Source organism: Solanum tuberosum, unplaced genomic scaffold, assembly GCF_000226075.1.
Source record: "Solanum tuberosum cultivar DM 1-3 516 R44 unplaced genomic scaffold, SolTub_3.0 scf00110, whole genome shotgun sequence".
In the NCBI taxonomy this organism is placed as follows: Eukaryota; Viridiplantae; Streptophyta; class Magnoliopsida; order Solanales; family Solanaceae; genus Solanum; species Solanum tuberosum.
Genome location: NW_006239037.1, coordinates 504,703 through 523,902, shown reverse-complemented (window position 1 = coordinate 523,902; position 19,200 = coordinate 504,703). Strand labels below are relative to the sequence as shown.

Below are 19,200 nucleotides of genomic sequence, written 5' to 3'. Positions count from 1 at the left end.
TTAGCGCGATAGCAAGATTCACCGTATTATAATTAGAAATAATTTGATTTTTATTTTTTTTAATTCTTAATAAAATGATTTACAACCATATAAATTTTTAAAAGTCATTTTAAATTATATATTTTAAAAACTTTATTTTTAAGACATCATGTCAAGTTAAACGACGCCACAAAATAATGCGAAAGTAATAATTTTTTGAGAATCAAGGAGACTCGAACGAAACTACTTCTTCTAGTCTCTAGGGATAACAACAAAAGCTGTGGGTACACATATAATTTATTTTTGAAATTTAAAATCTTTATCTGTTAAAATTCTTCTTTTTCGAAAAAAGATATAAAATAATAAATCATTGAAGTTTGTCTTTGGTACATTGATATATGATAATCTTATACAGCTAGCCGTACAATATATAGATAGATACATATAAAATAAGTTTAATCACTGACACCATGTTATATATTTTCATCAGTAAATTATTATTTATATACCAAAAATGTGATAAAAATATTCACGAGGTCACTTTATATATGGCAAATACATAATGACATAGTAGTATTTATGTGGCGTGCTTTTGTTTCACAGAAAGTGCAAACAAATAAATACATTTATGATTAAATATTTGAATGAACCTTTTTTTCTTAATTTTGCAGCACTCCTTGGTGTCTAATATCCACATTGGAGCGCGATTATTCTGAATTCGCGTCGCGTAAGACCCTATTTAGAGGGAAGCGATCCTTATTAAAAATTTCCTATATCCAATATTCGAACTCGAAACTTTTAATTAAGAAAGAAACCGACCGGTATATTTGAAGGAACTAGTTGGGCAGCTTCAAGACAAAATTATGAAACAGAATCTTTGTTTTGTTTTGCACTTTGATTTTTTGCTGTTTGGGTGTAAAACATAATTCATCTACTGTTATTGTTCAAGATTCTGTCATGCTCAGTAAAATGCATGTGCTATTTTAATAGTAGTTATTTTCTTATTCAAAGATGCCAATGCCAGTGAAATATGACTTGGTTTCTGAACACAAGTTGGGTTATTATTGGTTTATAATTTTACAAATTATTAGTATATTATATGGCCAACTTAATTGATGGTGGATATAATATAAAGTTATGATGTTCACTCATGATGTGTTAGTCTCATGTGATCGATCAACTTCTCTCTTTCATTTTTCTCGGTTTCTAAAAATTTGTATTGAATTTGATTGATTTGAATTGCGCCTGCAAAGGATTCATTAGGAGGAAGGCCTTCTTATCAAAAATATATTTATTAGAAGTGCTTTTACTTTTGAAGAACTATAGTTTGTGTATAGCTAATCAATTTAAAACGCATAATAATAATAATAATAACATTATTAGATCAGTAATTTATATCTAACAAGACTTCCAAAAATAGTTAAGAATAACAACTATTTTTCAACTTTGAAATAATGGAAAATAGAACAGGTTAAAAGAAATTTAGAATAATATATAGACCAAAATAAAGCAGACACATCACACGGCCATAATCCTTCTTGAAAGTTGCAGCGTTTCACCAAATCACTGGTGCACGAATAAGGTTGTTCTTCTCTTAATTAAAAGTCGAATATAAAAAAAATCTTGATAGAAAAAGTTTTTTCCCAAATGGGACTTTTATGCAGCGCAAATCCGTTCTATCAAAACACCAAACGAAAAAACAAAACAAAGCTCACCCTTTTAGGATTTCAGATTGTAACACGTAATTCGTATCCTTGTGTTTACGTTACGTAAATAATTTAATTTTAATTTTAAAATAAAAAGTCTCATACTAATTGATCTGTAAATTTTACTATGACGAGAAAGATTTGGACTGATTTTCCCTTTTCTACATTAAGAACCAATAAATTCGTCATACAAAAATATGTTATCATTTCCTCCAAAAATGATAACCGTACAAATTCAAGTATAACTCATGTGATCATGTCAAGATAGGAGTAAAATCTAGCACATGTAGACACATAAAGTAGACACGTCTTATGTGGCATAATATGTGTAGGACATCATATAAGACATCGCATGATAAAGAACCACATGAGACATGTGTTTACTTATTCCACTTTTTATAAGTTTAAATGTCTACTTATACACACTCAAAATTGAATGGCATAAATACTAATTGAGGTCAAATTAAAGATCACATTTATGTATTATGTCCATTTGAATCAAAATCCATATAGAAAATTTGATACATGATTGAAGCATCAATCTCACAAAACTAAACCTCACACTTGAATCTCACGGTGTTTGTTTTGCAACAAGACTATAGATTTACGTGAGTGAGAAAATTCTTTTCGAAATTGAGCATTATAGAAAACTATAATAATTCACAGCAACTTCTTCATTTCAATTAACATCAAAAACAGCAAATATTGAGCTGATGAAATCTTAAGAATATGATAAAGAATTAGATGATCAACCTTACTGCCACCAATTATACCTTTGGTAGAGTTGGCTAGAGGTTAAAGAGAGAAAAATAACATGAGGATCAAACTCAAGCATCAAATACATACATGTTGCTTAATGCAACTAAAGTCGACCTTCCGTTTGATGGAATGTACTAGAGAATATAATACATGAATTAGTCATGGTATTATTAAATCTTTTCTTTGGTAGGATTTTTCGGTATTATTTAATATTTTTATTGGGAAAAGACGCAAGTATCCCCTACACTATGACCGAAATTCCAGAGACACCTTAACTAAACTAAAATCCTATTACCCCTGAACTCATTTGTTTGTAATTTTATACACCTTTTGGCTTACGAGGCACACTCTGTGACTCCACACAGTTAAGGCGCGTGAGAGATGTTTGAATGTCATGTAAGCTAAAAAGGTGTACAAAATTACAAAAAACGAGTTCAAGGAGATTTCAATCATAGTCTAGGAGGTACTTGTGCCTTGTCCCTATTTTATTTGGTAGGATCTTTAGCCTAGCAAGTCACAGTAATATTAACAATACATGGCCTATACATGGCAAGTCATAGTAGTATCAACAATACACGAGTTATACATGGCAAGTCTAAAGCGCACCCTAACAAAGGTGACTCCGTACCCAAAGGGGCTTGAACCCGAAACCTCTATTTAAGAATAAAGGAGTACTTACAATTCCACCACAACCTTGTTGGTCAATACCATCAAGTTAATTCTTTTATTGGTACCTTCTCCAAACTACCCACTTCTCCCTTGTTCTCATACCCTAGCAATACTCTAGCTCACCACACTTGGTCAAACCAACCATCACAATACTCCTGCATTCCTCTCAAACATGAAATTTTTCTAAATGACCAATGGCAAATCTGAAACTTGTCAACTATATTATTGATAGTGTTGCACTATCTCTCCAGTAAGAAATTCCAATTAAATCAACTCGGGACAAAACCAACTTCCACAAAAGTTGTGAGTGATAGCAGCGAATTATGCAATGCAATTGAAAGTACTACCACGGAAACGATACTACAGAGCAAGAAGCAGAAGGAATGGTCTCACCATTCAATAAGTTAAGCTTTAGAATGACATGAAATACATACCTCAATAAAAGCCTACATCTACGCCTAGTTATAAAGATCCAAATCCAGTGTGTAGGTCAGATTATCCGTTATCAATACTCATTCATCCGCTGCCATGTAGGGTTACCATCTACAACTTTCAACCAAAAAGAAAAAAGCTACTCAAAAACCATAGCACCGAATATGTTCATGTCAGTAATTACATGGAGGAATATACACTTGGCTTTGTCAGTTGTCGCTCAATTAAAGATCAAAATTAGCATATTACATCTTCAAAAATCTACACGACCTACCTGCAACACAAACAGAAATTCAGAGCTCAATGTAAAACAATCTGTAGGAACAACAAACTTGGCAATACGAAACACAAATATTGAAAAAGAATATTATTGAATTATTGTTGTCTACATTATTACAAAAAGATCCTATTTATAAACACTACAATATAATCGGATACTAGTTATTATTCATACTTCTACGACTATTCCTATTTCTATTCTAAGTAGGATGGTATATATCTATTCCTATTTTAACACTCCCTCTCAAGCTTAGTGCATTCAAATCATATGTACCTAGCTCGTTACAAATGTAATTAATACGAGGACTAATGAGGGGTTGCTGAGATATCTACAAGTTGATCACTAGACTTCGCAAAATAAAATTAAACAAGGAAGTCACTGAAAAACTAGTCGAAATATGCTCATACGTCAGAGTAATAGATTTGATGGCTGAAAGTGCTCATATTCTAAAAAATAAAATTATCTGGATAGGGTTGGAATGATGGTACGACCAAACTAGAAAATAGAAATTATATAGGAAAGGTCGGATCGATGGCACGACCATGTTGAAAAAGAGAATTTATATGGGTAGAGTTGGAATGATGGCACAACCCTCCACAAATCAGATTTGAGGAGTCACCAGAAAGACAAGAATAGAACTACGCAAATCAAATATGAAGAGCTACCGAAAAGACACACGATGCTATACAATTCAGATATGATAAAGTAGTTGGAAAAATTCACGATACTACACAAATTAAATAAAAACGTAGTCCAAAGAGATGCACAGTGCTACACAAATTAGATATGAAAAGAAAAAGTAGTCACCGAAAGAATGGCACGGTGCTACACAAATTAAATATGAAAAAGTAGTCGGCAAAAAGATGGCAGTGCTACATAAATTAAATATGAAAAAGTCTATACCAAAAAAATGACACAGTGCTACACAAATACCAATGGATATGGGGCAAACACAAACAGCCCTAGAAAGTCACCGAAAATTGACACACGATGACCTATCTGACTAAGTTGTCTTCCCTTAAATATAGGGTTCATGCATATATCATTGGCCCTACTTTTGTTAACATAATCATTGGCTAGACGGGCGGCATATATGAGTATTAGCCACCCGCCAACAACGGAAGCTCTTTGATCCTCTACCAAAATCGTCGAGGCCTTGATACCATGTGAGAAATATTGGAAAAGAATAATATTGAATTATTGTTGTCTACATTATTACAAAAAAAACCCTATTTATAGACACTACAATATAATCTTTTACCAAGTAGGATACAATTTACTATTCCTATTTCTATGACTATATTTATTCCTATTCTAAGTAGGATTGTATATATATATTCCTATTCTAACAACAACCTGTTAGGGTTTTGCCCTGATTTTCTTATCATAATTTAAGATTATTTTCCTTAAAGAAAAACAAACATTACCATTAAATGTTTTTACTTTTTCTTGAAAGGAAAATATAATATTATTTTATATTTGATTTATTCTCTCCTTTTAGGACTCCTTTTCTAGTAGGAAAGGTTTTAGGACTCTATAAATATAGGTTTGTTTCTTCTAACACAACAACAATATCATCCACAATGTAGTCGTTTAAGACTTTTGTTTATGGAGAGATTTATTCTCTCTAAAGTTTCAATGTTTTTCTTTATATTAGTTTTGATATAATAATATTTTGATTGTTAGCATAAGTTTTTTGTTATCTGATTTATTAACTATATGATTTGCAAATTGTAAGCTTCCGCATGACGCCCTAATCACCCTTCAGAACCCAACAAGTGGTATCAGAGCACATGATTCAATGATCTAATGGTTCAACAAGATTGAAGAAAGGTTCAAGACAACCATGACACTTAAAAGACAAAAAGAGAGTAATCTGCCATGTTCAGAAAAGCACATACCAACAATAGCCTAAATACATATCTCAAACTTTGATTTTATATGGTCACGGCCTTCAATCAGAGACTATTTAATAGCTTCTATCAAATCACTTCATACTAAGACTTTGGGAAGTTGCTTCAAGTTGATTAGTAAAAACTACTATTTGCATAAGGTACAAAGTAACTACTTCAATGCTGGGGTAACGGAAGGAGCCAAGAGAGATTTAGACATTATGACCCAAGTCATCACATGGACCACTAGGAGGGAGGGAAACTAAAGAGCCATGCATGTCGTCAAGAGAGATAACTCATACATTCCAATAAATATGCTATATGAAGTCTACAGATAAGGTATATAATTGGATCACTGCAGAAAATAACACATCTTTGAAGAGCTCTTTCTATATAAACTTTGTATATGGTTCGCTATCATGTTAAATAGCTTATAGATTAAAAGTCGAATAGAAAACTAAACAATTCATACACCATTGACTGCTTCACAAAACCATGTCACTTTTAAAGGAAGGAAAAGTCTAAAGCCAATAGAAATGAACTTACATATCAAGCATCCTTCTACTAGCACCACAGGAGCATCACAGGTACTCGTACTGCCACAGAGTTCAAAACCAGACAAACTACTAATTATGAACAAGACTCCAGTTCCTCAGTGGATTTTGCAGACAACTGAGCTACATCATGGAGAGACTTTGAATCAAGGGACAAAACATGAGCATCCACAGAAACTTCCTTATGGTCATTGATGTTACTTCTCATGACTTCATGAGAAGTTTCTTGACTTGCCAAAGGAGAATTCAAGCAAGAAGAGTTTGAGGTAGATGTTTTATCACAAATATAGCCATTAGAAACAGGTAGATCTAAAGAATCCACAACTTTTTCCATCTGATGGGAGGCTTCGGAAGTAGCTTTTACCGAACCAGTTGAATCACACATCAAAGCAGAAGTCATTTCACTTGAAGCAACTGTTTCCTTTCCTGCAGGAACTTCAAGTGTGTGACATTCATTTCTATTTTGCCAATCTACAGAGGATGTCCCCTGGCAAACCTTGTCAACAGAATCGGAATCATTATTCAGACACTCAACTTCTCCTTTTAGCAGACAACTGACAGCTTCTTTACTATCTTCCATACTGTGAATGGCTTTCTCCTCATGAATTCTTGATATAGGTGCCACGGGAGAAGAAATTAGTGCATTGCCTTCCATCCCACTTCCACAATGTTGATACATCTTCATCCCATGTTGTTCGTCTGTTACATCAGAGGGGATAGTTCCATAACCAGGTTGTGCAGAAGAGCAATTAGCTATCCTTTCAGTTTGATGAGCATCAGGTTCAGAAGCATGAGAAGGAAGACTGTTTCTACATTCGGACGTATCATTCAAGACGCCATCAGCTATATCAAGACTTGATTCAACAGGGAAAGTAGCACTTTTATCATCCTGGTTGAGCTTGACTTCAGAGAAAGCATCAGCATTGGACCCTGAAAAATAGCTTATTACTTTAGTAATTCCAGTCCTCGGGCACATATTGAAGCTGATTTGTTATTTCAACTTAATAAGGCATCATGAGAAGCAAAGAACTTGAAAAGACAGATAGCATTAAACAAGTACAGCATCAATATATATCAGATACCTGTTGAAGTAACTTGGCCTTCACTGGATTGATCCTTCAATAGAGGCTTCTCCAACATATCCGTGCCAGGGAACACTATCATACTCATGTACTTCATTTCCTCTCTCTTTGATTTTTCAAGGGGTTTGAAACCAAAAACCTTCGTCCATGTTTCATTAAGTTCTGGTATAGCAGGTATAACCAGCTTCTCAACACCAAGAGAACAAAGAGCCTGACAAGATTTTCAAGAAGAAAAGACTTCAGGTAGCTGCTTAAGAGCAAAGAAATACTCTTTGGCTCCAGAGCACTAGAATACACATTCAGATTAATCAACTCCACATTTCCATACAAATAGCATACGCTTCCATGCATGATAACACTTGTTACATCTCATGATGTCACAAATATGGCTGCTTCACCTCTTTTTCCTCTACCAAATGACACCAAATCTGTAATTCATAATCCAGATTGTAGTTTGGCCTTGGCGACTAAAACAGAATTTTGAAAACCAGTTGGAAAGATAAGGCACAAGGGAGGAAGAAGAAGAGAGATAAATGATGGTTTCTATGGGTGTGGACATGTGGTACCTTCACTATGTTCGGGGGATCTTAGATTGACTCAACTTTGCAAGAATAGGTCAGAAAGTAGAACCCAGACCCATACACTGGCTAAGAGCACTGTTAATGTTGAGAAGTTCAAATTGTAAATCAATCAATTCGATAGGAAAAGGTTTTGCTGCAAAGACTCATTGGAAGACTTTTGAACAGTAAATAGAGACAGAAAAACAGTTATATGTTCTAATGAATTTTGGATTTCAGAATGTACAGCTGTATTCTAAAACTGGACTTGATTTTAGGCCTAACTCAAATAATAGCTGTAAGCAATTAACAATAATATACGCAAGACTTTTTTTGACACTGGCAATATGTATTCATCAGCATTAAGGGGATGCTGGCCCACCTCCAAAAGTGTGATTACAATATATGCAAGACTTGAAGGGGTCGTTTGGTTGGGAACAACTACAAGTTATCCCAGGATTAGTTATCCCGGGATTAGCTATCCTGGGATAACTTATCCCATCATGTATATAGGATAACTTATCCCATCACTATGATATAAATGGTGGGATAAGTTATCCCAAACATGGCAACCAAACAAGATACAAAATTTTTATCCCATCACTATTTATTTTTATCCCTCACACCAAACGACCCTGAAGGTGAAACAAAACACAGAGAAAAATATTTACTGTAATAAGAAGATTATATAAGTCGAATAAGAAAGACAGCATCATATAACTTTGATAAAAACATCAAAGAGGAGTTACTCTGAAAATCTGCCATCACCTGAGAAGACGAAAGAAATTAAAGAAAAAAATTTTTAATAAAAAATGAAAAAACTTTAAGTTTATACAACTACATGATGGCTTCTCTGAGCCGCGGTAAAAGAGAAGGGTTAATTACATTAACCTCCCCCAAGGTCCGCTCAAATAACAGATATCTCCCATTTAGTTTTCAAGTTTTGCATACATCTCCCCTGTTTTCAGACTTCCATAACAATAGTCTCAGCCAAATGATGGACCTTATGTGTAAACAACTGATTGTTGATCAAACCTGACATCCTAAACATTAAAGATGCAGCCAGGGTTTTAAAAGGCAAGGGCGTGAGGTGAGGTGAGGCGAGGCAATGCATTTTACTTAATACAAAAAGAGATTCAAGCCCCGAGGCATAAGCCTCATAGTTCTTCAAATATTTCAATTTATAAATCAATGAAATGGCACAATGACACAAGAAAATATGAGAAATACATCAAACATTCACGAAAATTGCAAGGAATTAGAAAAGCTCCTAAAAATAAAAAAAATCTAGTATGTTTATACAATTATAAAAATGCAGTTGTAGTAAACTTATCATGAGATACAAATTAACAATATCGTCTTAACTTTCAAACAACCAAAAAAATCACAATTTCTTAAATAATATTATCAGACCGTATGTTTTACCTTTCTAAACCAAAATAATTAAATCTTTATCAGTATAATTTAAAGCTTACTCTTTCAGGAAGAAATATAAAGTAGCTTTCATATAGTAAAATAATAGAAAGTTTGATACTTTTGAGAAAAAGAACAAAGACATGAAAATCAATAGCAAGCTTAGTTGCTTGGACTCGGTGAGGGTGTCCGATAAACGTGCAGATCCTTCAAGATCTATATTTTAAGAATCAGGGGTACCGATATGATTTGAGGCTTCAGCTAAAAATAATTTAAATATCTATAGATAGAGTTATATGTCTAAATTATGAGACATTATGTGGAAAACTTACTAGGTATTCTGAGGAAAAGATATTAATCAAGAGGAGAATTCTAGAAGTTGATATAAGGAAAAGGACGGAATAGAAATTAATATCTACAACGTACTCCATTCTCTTCAATTTCACCTTAGCTTTTGTTTTGATTACAATTATCATTGTATCTGTTCCGAATCCTCCATTGATTTTGGTCAAAGTATCCAATATCAGTTGACCAAATCGGTTACGAATCCCAAACTCATGTCGTGTCGACACATGTGCATCACAGAAACTGAAGAGTCTATGCAACTTAGATTGCAAGTGAATGTATAAAGTTCAACTGTCTATATTCAGAAGAAATTGTCTAGTGGTGTTCACCCTCATAATATTCTCAATCATAAAATAGGCAACATTATCGCCCATTATTTGAGTTATCTAAATCTTCATATTTTCTATAGATGATTAGATCTTTTACTAGTAGTGTGACTTAAGAATTTGAGGGTGCTAATTGGGGAATTTGACACATGATTTGCTTAGAACTATTGAGTGTGTCCTGAGCGTTGAGCATTACGCATGCTTTAGGAGCACAGTCAAGCGCTTGGGGCATAAGCCTCACAGAACTCATACATGTGCCTCAGGGTGTTTTACAAGTGCCCCATCAAGGGGCGAGCCCCGACCAAATCCCAAAAAATCTTTTAGAACACTGGTTGTAACATTTATTCCTAAAACTTACCTGGAATAGGTTTTTAAAGAAGATTACAAATGATCAAATAAATATATGACCTTTTATTTATAGAAATCATTTTTAAAAAACATAAGACTCTACACAACTGTCATCAAATATCTACCTCCAATGGAAAAAAAGAATTGAATAAAAGGCTTTACTAAACAAAAGTCCTTCAAAATTCTCAATCTATTTTAGTATATACTTTGTTTAAAACTCAAAAATATCATACTTCAATACTGTTTTTTGAATAATGAATTGGTAAAGTTTCCAACTTCTTTTCAAGCACATAACATAAGTTCAAGTCAATACATTTAGTATACTTCGTCCATCATAGAAAATAAAGGTGGGTTCTAAATACAGGGGTCGGCATATCAACTCTTTACAATAAGTAGCATGCCACTTTAAAAATGTCAAGAGGCATCAAACTAGCTTATTACATAATCATACCGTTTCAATTGCTGTGAGAAGCCGACTGCACATACGTTGACGACGATACATATATCGGGTTCCAATAAATGGCATCTCAGCAACTTCATTCCCGTGAATCCTACGTAAAGAGTAGAATCATTTGCAGTTGTTATTATCACAATCCTTGAATAGAAGAGAGAGTCAAACTAAAATGATACTAGATACCACTACTACAAATTTCTCCAGAATTCATTTAGCACAAGAGAAGTGACAAAAAAATATTAAGAACATTAAGAGATTGCCACATCATCAAGCATCAATTTAGAGCATGAACGTCGATATTCAAAAGTAGTATGTTACATCCCTTAATGGAATACCTATATCGCATATGCCTAGCTTTTGCTCTAGGCTACAAAGTACGCTAGCCAGTCAACCAGTTCAGCCCGGTATTTTAGATATGAATTTAGATTATTGCCATGCATAGTTCAGCAAGAGTAAAACCTCTTTCTATGTTTGGTAACTCTTTAACTTCAACTTTCCACGTGGCATGTTTAAGACCACAAGATTAAAGGGCATTTTGGTAAATTTTATAGTATAAAAGATACTACTCCATTCTCTTCTAAAGTCTCTTTATTTTCTTAAACTCCATGCCAAGTCAAAACCAAACAAACAAATTAAAACGGAGGAGTAGCTTATAGTATAAAAGATTATGATGTTCTTTCCTGCCTTCCCGAAGGACAAAGATATCACAGCATACAACTAATACTTATGGCCAACTTTTCAATTCGGCTGGGATGGTAACTAAATATCCAATAAAATAAATTAGATAGTTTGGCCTTTGAATAACCTATTAAGTTTTCACCTACATCAATCACAACCTTTACTGATTCTATATTGACTATTCAAGAAGGACGAGAATCGCTCATATTACATCTGTCCATTCAAGTGCCTCCAGAATGCTAACTAAGCAAAAGTAATATGTCAATTAATCACAACAAACCTAGCCAGAAACAAACCAAATATAGTAACCAAGTAATCCGTAGCAAGGATAGCCTAGATCATATTATCACAAAGTATCTTTATTGGAACCGTTCTTCTGGAACAAAGCAGTAGAACTTTTCTGGTATTGATGCAACTATTTTTGGATGTTGAAGGGCTGAGGCTCCCAGTTTCTGCCAATTAATATGCACACATCATTGAGGCATCCCTTTCTGGGCATTGAGCCGTCAAGTTCTGGGACCTAGGATGCTCAGAGCTAGCACTGCAACGCCCAGCTTTTCAGTAATAAATATTGCAGGTTTCAAGTTAACAGATTCAGTTATAATAATTCACTTGATTCTTCAGCTGATGCTAAAAATGCCGCCACAATTCATGTTTGCTTCTTCACTGTTTATGTAGTGGAAAGGACCTCAACCTCCAAGCATGAGGTTAGGGGTTGGAGTCATTATGGGAGTAAACGTGAAACAGAGCCACAGTTGACTCCTAGACAGGGGATTCCACGTGTGGTGCCAAAAAAAAAAAACAATATGCTTTGGTCATGAAGCACTTGGATGCAATACAGAATTAAGATCACTATGAATAGAAAATACTCCAACGAAGACTAAAAAATTTCAACTAGCACTCACCTTATGGATGCAGCACAGATAAGTTCATCACCCTTCTCAAGAATAATAGTATAGAACCCTTTGTAGTTCAGCCGCCTAAAGTTTGACCTGGGATCCAAAGAGGAAAATAAGGATAAATTTCTTAATCAACTTATAAAAGAAAGATAAGTGCCTTAATTATCAACCATGTACACCATCACTGGAATCATTTAGTGTTCAACTGTAGTATTAAAACAAGGACAACTTTTCAGAAAAAATTTAGTATAAAAAAAACAGAATCAAAATTTAGAATTCAATGAAAAGGTAAAGGTAGTATTTTCAGTGGGAAAAACTAAAAAATAATCTCACATCAATACCATCAACATGACCTGATGATTTGAGTTAACAAGAAAAAAGAAAATTAAAAGTTATTAGCTTGAGCAGGGGAATTACTAGTTGTTCTAACGCCATCTGGACAATAGACTCAGTGATCCAAAAATCAACAAACACTTTCCACACTTCATATCGAGAACTAACAGAAGAAACAAACTCTATATGGAATTCATCAAATGGCATTACTTATAAACAAAGCATGACTAGACGGGAACAGAAAAGGTCATAATAGCAACAAATTGGTTATGCCATCGCCTTTAATATAAATTCATGAGAACATATTATCACAATCTTCAGAGATGCTCACCCGCAGCTATAAACAACGCTCTGAATTACATTGATTTTACTTCGCTGGTCAACAATGGGCACAAAACACTCATTCATAATGGAGAAAGCAACAGCTAACTTGCAATTGCATTCAATGTCTACTAGATCGTCAGTCAAATTTGTATCCCTGCCAAAATCACGATGTTGAAGAAGTCTCCAACAAAATCCTTCATCCAAGTCATGCTTTACACCAAGAAGCACCTGCAGGCCCTCAAAAATCTGTTGAACATGTGAGATTATTTCACTGCATAGTGCATAGAAACTCATATGTATATGTATATACAAATTGTATAAATATAGTTTACTCTTAGTCTGAGGAAGAAAGTTAATATACATGCAGGAATACATCAGAGGATTGGAGAGCGATTTGGAAACTTCTCTCTTCTTTTTCAACAGATTTCATTAAGTGCATGTGACAGACAAATGAACTAAATAACCTCTTCAAGGCTGGGAACAATGTGAACTAGAAGTTGCAAAAACTGCAATCTATTTAATTGGACAAGTGCAATACCTTCTGGCATCCCTTTCCGCAAAACGATAGATCTTTGGTATCAAAACCGAGAGCACTGTCACCGGGGACACAAGGCAAATGGACTGCAAAAGCCAAAGCAGATAAATTTGTCTAGTTCATCAAATTCATTTTACAAATTTATAGAAAAAAATAACTAACAAAAGAGGATTCGAAATATACATTTTCCCTCACACAAATGGCATGTTAACAACTCAGATACTGCCATGCCATCCTGAACATCATTCTCCGAGGAGTTTCTGACAACTGTCCCACAGAATTTGCATGAACAATAAACACATCTCCAATCTCCAGAAGGTAACTTCTGCAACACATTCAAAAACAGTAAGACATACTTATGCTCAGCAATTTTAAGAGTAAGGGCCAGTTTGGATTTAGATGGAGACTTATCCCTGCATGTATCTGGTGGACCGTGAGGAAGGAGAGAAATTCCAAGTGCTTTGAGGGCATAGAAAATGATATGCAAAAGATTAAGCTAAATTTTATCTTACTGCTTTGTTTTTGGTGTAATCAGTTCTACTCTAATGACACTATTTCTATCATTGATGTCCTAGATTGATTATAGATACAAATAGGAACATTCTAGAGTTCCAATTGTATATATGGTTTAAGTACTACCTAAGTACTGTTTGGATATAATACACAGTTACTATTCTCTAAAAGAGCCCATCTGGATTGGCTTAGTTTAGGTGCTTTTAAGCTAAAATAGTTTTTAAGCATTTCTGTAGTGTTTTGAGTAAAACAAAAGTGTGTTTTTAAGCACTTGTTTTTAAGCACTTGTTTTTAAGCCAAAATAACAAAAATATTCCCAACTTATGGCTTTTGGCTTATAGTCATAAGCTCATCCAAACATACTCTAAGCTGGGAGAGCACCAGGGATTACAATTTGAAATGACCAACTATTCTTTTAGCCAGCCATCTAATAGGTGGTCCAAGAACCTCCTTTTCCCATTCTTGCAACAAACATCCATGACTTAAGAGTACGGCTGGAACTGAGGCAATACTTTTTCCTTTTGATAAATAATATGAAACCCAGATTGTAGCTGCTGAACAAAAACTCAAGCCATATTTTGAATACCAAAAGTACTATCTTCTTGAACAAACAAAAGAATATGCAATATATTCCCATGAACATACCTAATTCTTTCTACTGCTTACACTTCTATTTTGATCTTTCTTTATATGGTAAGCCTTTCTACACTATCCAAGAGCCAAACAGTGGATTTTCCACTTTGCTCCGTTGCTGTCTCTCTGTTTCCTTTTGAACCTAAATCGAACCTGGAAGAGGTATGGCACTAATCTATACAAAATCTTTACTAGGAAACCAATTAAGAGAGTCTTCCTAACATATATTATCCAAAACTAGATGTATTATAGAAAATGAGCATTGTACTCTTTTCAGGATTAGCAGAAACTAAGACAATACAAAAGAAAGAAAACACAGAACGAAAGGATAGAAGAAGTTGAGTCTTACTTGAATATCTAAGCAGCTCTGGTGGAAAGTTGAGGGGCAACTATCACAACATATCAAGTCACCCCCATCTCCACAAATGTTGCATGTATCATCATTGGGGTCATCACCAACAATATCCACGGAATGAAATGCAATAGGATCAATTTCTTTCTGCTTATTCCATGAGTCTACTAGACATTGCAGAAGAGACTGTCCTGACTGCAGAATCACATTCTGAAATGGCCTGCCCAGCTTACTTCCAGCATGAGATTCAAAATCAGCAAGCTTCAGTGTCTCACCACAACAGCCACAACAAATTCCATCCCCCTTGATCTTTCCTTCATGCCTCACTTTTTTCCTTCCACCATAAACGTAGTGCACCTGAGCATCACATTGAATAACCCCTAAATCAATCATCCACGCTAAAAGAGTGCGCTTCCCATCATACAGTATAAACTCATCACCATCTGAATCAACCCCTCCCTGAGAGCTACGAGCCAATAGAGCACAGGGCTTTCTGCGTTGTCCATCTTCTGTATTTGGTCCCAACTTTTTCCTCCGTACTGCCACATTTGAGTTGTATCCTGTTTTGGAGCCAACACTTCCTTTATTATCTGAGTTGTTTTTGGCAGATAGCTTCTTGGATAACTTCTTGTTGGTCATTTTCTTGCTCATTTTACTTCCAGCATCATTTTTCTTCTTTTTTCCCTTGATCTCTTTTTCTTTCCTAACTCTGAACAATGTGCTGAATACCTCCTCCGGAATAGGAGTAAACGCAGAATTGGTCTTATCATCAGCATCCCCAGCTTCAACTTTCTGTTTGAGCTTCTTGTATGCCAAAGTGACTGACCAATGTTGCCTTCCTTCAGGATCATAAAAAATTGCATCACTATACATTCTCTTTAGCCTGGGCCTGTACTCAATATTCCAACCTGCCTTCACAAGCATATCAATTATCTGATTTCTAATGACCTGCTTTTGTTCCCTAAGACCCGATTCCATCACCTCAGGCTTGCTTCTTTTCAATTTACTTTTCTTCACACGATATGGATTACTGCTGAACCTTCTATTTTGACCATCTCTAGGACCCTCATAATTAGCTTCAGCATTTGCTTGATCAGTGTCTTTCTCCTTTCTGATGTTAACCACCCCTTCCACAGCACTTGTCTGACTCGCCTTTAGATGTTTTGAACCCCTAACAGAACCATCTGCTTTTTCATAATTCATGCCCTTCTTGGGACCCCTCGATTTATTCTTTTGGCTACTTGTCAGACTGGAAATTTCATTTCTCCCTTGCATCTTCGGAGGTCGTCCACGACGGCCCTTTAACTTTGGCCTTCCCCTCTTTTTCGGGGTTGCATTATCATTTACCCTTGTCTTAAGTATTTTGTCAGAAGGATCAATCTTATTATCTATTTTTGGACTGGACACACCTGCATCCTTCACTTCAAAAACATCCTTCTCACCATCAGTAACTGCCAGTGTCTGGGACCTCAAGACCCTTTTAAACTGACCCATAGTGTTCACCTTCTGTCTTTTCACTTGATCATCATCATCAAGACACTCAGTACCCTCCACTTTCATTCTTTTCCTCCCTCTGCCTCTCCTTGCAGGCTTAATCTCGCACTGATCAGTACTGACATCAATTTCTTCATCGTCAGTGAATTCATCTTCGTGCAATTCAGTATAATCCACTTTAAGTCTTTTCCTTCCACTGCCTCTCCTGCCAGGCGTATCCTGGCCCTTAACATTGTTTTCATCAACTTGAACTTGGGTACTGGAATCAATGCCATCCTCCACCTTCATTGTTTTGCCACCTTCAAAACCTACCAAATCATCACGTCCTTCCTCAGTTTGTCCTCCTGGTGAAGAAGCAACCAACCCCTTCTTTTTCCTCCCTCTCCGTCCTTTGCCCTTCGTGGCATCACCCTTGCCATGTGGCTCACCAGCTACATTGTCCTCAATTTGACCCTCTTCGCCATTTCCAACAGCTGTTCCCTTATCACACTTTTTTTCCTCAGAAGGACTCAACCCACTTGACATCAAACCCAAACCCTTCTTCTCAAGCTCCAACTGAACTGAACCCACCACCCTCTTTGGTCTCCCTCGCCGCTTCTTAACAACAACTTCCACTACATTCTCCTCCTCAACCTCCTCCCCAACTTCACCAACACCTACCTCAACCTTATCACACTCATCAACATCAACAATGACACCTTTAATTTCATCATCATTCTCACATACCTCCTTAACAGACTCATTCAAATCAAGATCTTGCCTGGAATTCAAGTCAATCACAGTCAAATCAGTCTCCATTAGCTCAGACGGATCCCTATTCAAATCCAACCCATGTTTCTCTACACTACCACTTATCAACCCCTCATCCATTCTTGATCCCCTTTTCTCTATCAACCAAAAAAGACTAGATTTTTACACAAACCCCATCAAAACCACAAAAACCCCTAAAACAGTACACCCAATTGATTCAAACAAAAAAAAAAAAAAAAAAATTCAGCTCACCAAGAAATCTTAAGGACCATGAAATCGGTGAAGCAGAGACATCATAGAGAAGATTTTGAGCTTCAATTAAAAGGCGTTACGATTTGGGGTTTTAGTGAGAGAAAGGAATTTGTGGGTTTTAGTAGAAATTGGCAGCTACTGTTTGAGAGGAGAAAGGTGGGTTTTCTTGTATTTTAGTACAAAGTTTTGAGACCATTTTTTTTCTTTTTTACGTTTTCGAGGTAAGAAGCTAGGAGGACTAATTGTAATTTGGGAGGGAGAATCAATTATTTATTTTTTTCATTTTCCCTCCATTTGTTGCCTCTTTTCCTAAAATAAATATTTAGTCAAAAATATTTATTGCTCCACCTAATATGAACAGCCTTTGGATAATATTTTGATTAATAGTAATGTTGAATAAAAATTGAAGTATGGTTGAATACTTGAATTAATGGTCAAAAACACATTAAAGAAGTAAATTAGTAATTTTAAAATAGATTTTCACTTTTATTCATTACTTTTTCCTATTTTATCATCAACGTTAATCACTTATTCTCCAAATTATTTTTTAAGATCTTAAATTAATGTGCTCGCAATTTGGATGAAAATTGATTCAAATTGAACCAATCGTTTAAGTAAATCAATTTTTATTTGGCTTATTTTTTATTTTAAGTAAGCTACCTAAAACTGTATATTAATTAATATGGGTTTTATGATTACTTTTTCGAAAACTCATATTAGTCATTGTATCTTCAACTCACAATATTAACATTTCAATGTGAATTATTATACGATAACTTAAATGGCAAGCAAAGTCTTGTTGAAACATGAAAGTTAACTTAAAGATGTTAGAAGGATTTTTATTTCTCGTAAATCATAATTAATCGAGTAGATTTAAATGAATATTGAATGTTGAAAATGATAATTAAAGGAAAAAAGTATGGATCTCTGTTTATTTCAGGATGAAAAGTGTAACACGTATTTTATTTCCTAAAATTCATTTGTTGAATGGCCATGGAGTTAAGGATGTTAACCTCTTTTAGTATATTAAGAATGATCTTACATGACTTCATTATAAACTAGTTTTGTGACAATTTTATATTTAATCACTCGAATTAATTATTTACTATTATTGACTTAACCTTGATTTTATGTTATATTCGTCATTAGTCATTATGAACGGTCGTAATCTAATATTCATTGTGTGCTAAAAGAAGAGGGAAATTTTTTGAATGTGTTTAATACTTGTTTAATATATTAAAATGAAAATGTGGGGCAAGAAATTTTGACTTTGGGATTGTTGTTATTTATATAATACTACTATATTATATTATATAATATTTTCTATTCTACTATTTTTTTTATATTATAAAAGAGAGTTTAGGCCCAAATATAATATATAAATATTCAAGATTGGGACTTTTCTCAATCTTGAATATTATATATTATACTTGTGGGACTTTTAAAAGGAAGTTTCTTGAATATTATATATTATATTTATTATATAGTAGAACTTGGGCATAAACTCCTTTTGAATAATATAGAATATATATATAATCACAAATGACTTAAAAATCTTTAAAATATTTAAAATAACACATATCATTTTAATATTACCAAAAAAGTATTATAAATAATAATAATTAACAACTTAAAATATCT

General features: G+C 34.5%; 1 protein-coding gene across 1 annotated transcript; it reads right to left on the bottom strand.

Moving 5' to 3' along the window:
* Positions 1-3,485: 3,485 nt before the first annotated feature.
* Positions 3,486-17,807, bottom strand: LOC102591131 (uncharacterized). The gene is made up of 9 exons (XM_006349628.2): positions 15,061-17,807; positions 13,749-13,890; positions 13,569-13,651; positions 13,038-13,276; positions 12,380-12,466; positions 10,794-10,893; positions 7,354-7,564; positions 6,264-7,201; positions 3,486-3,819 (listed from the first exon to the last, which is right to left on the bottom strand). Exons 1-8 carry the CDS (start codon positions 17,425-17,427, stop codon positions 6,348-6,350), a joined length of 4,083 nt encoding a protein of 1,360 aa, XP_006349690.1. The 5' UTR covers positions 17,428-17,807; the 3' UTR covers positions 3,486-3,819; positions 6,264-6,347.
* Between the last annotated feature and the right edge of the window lie 1,393 nt (positions 17,808-19,200).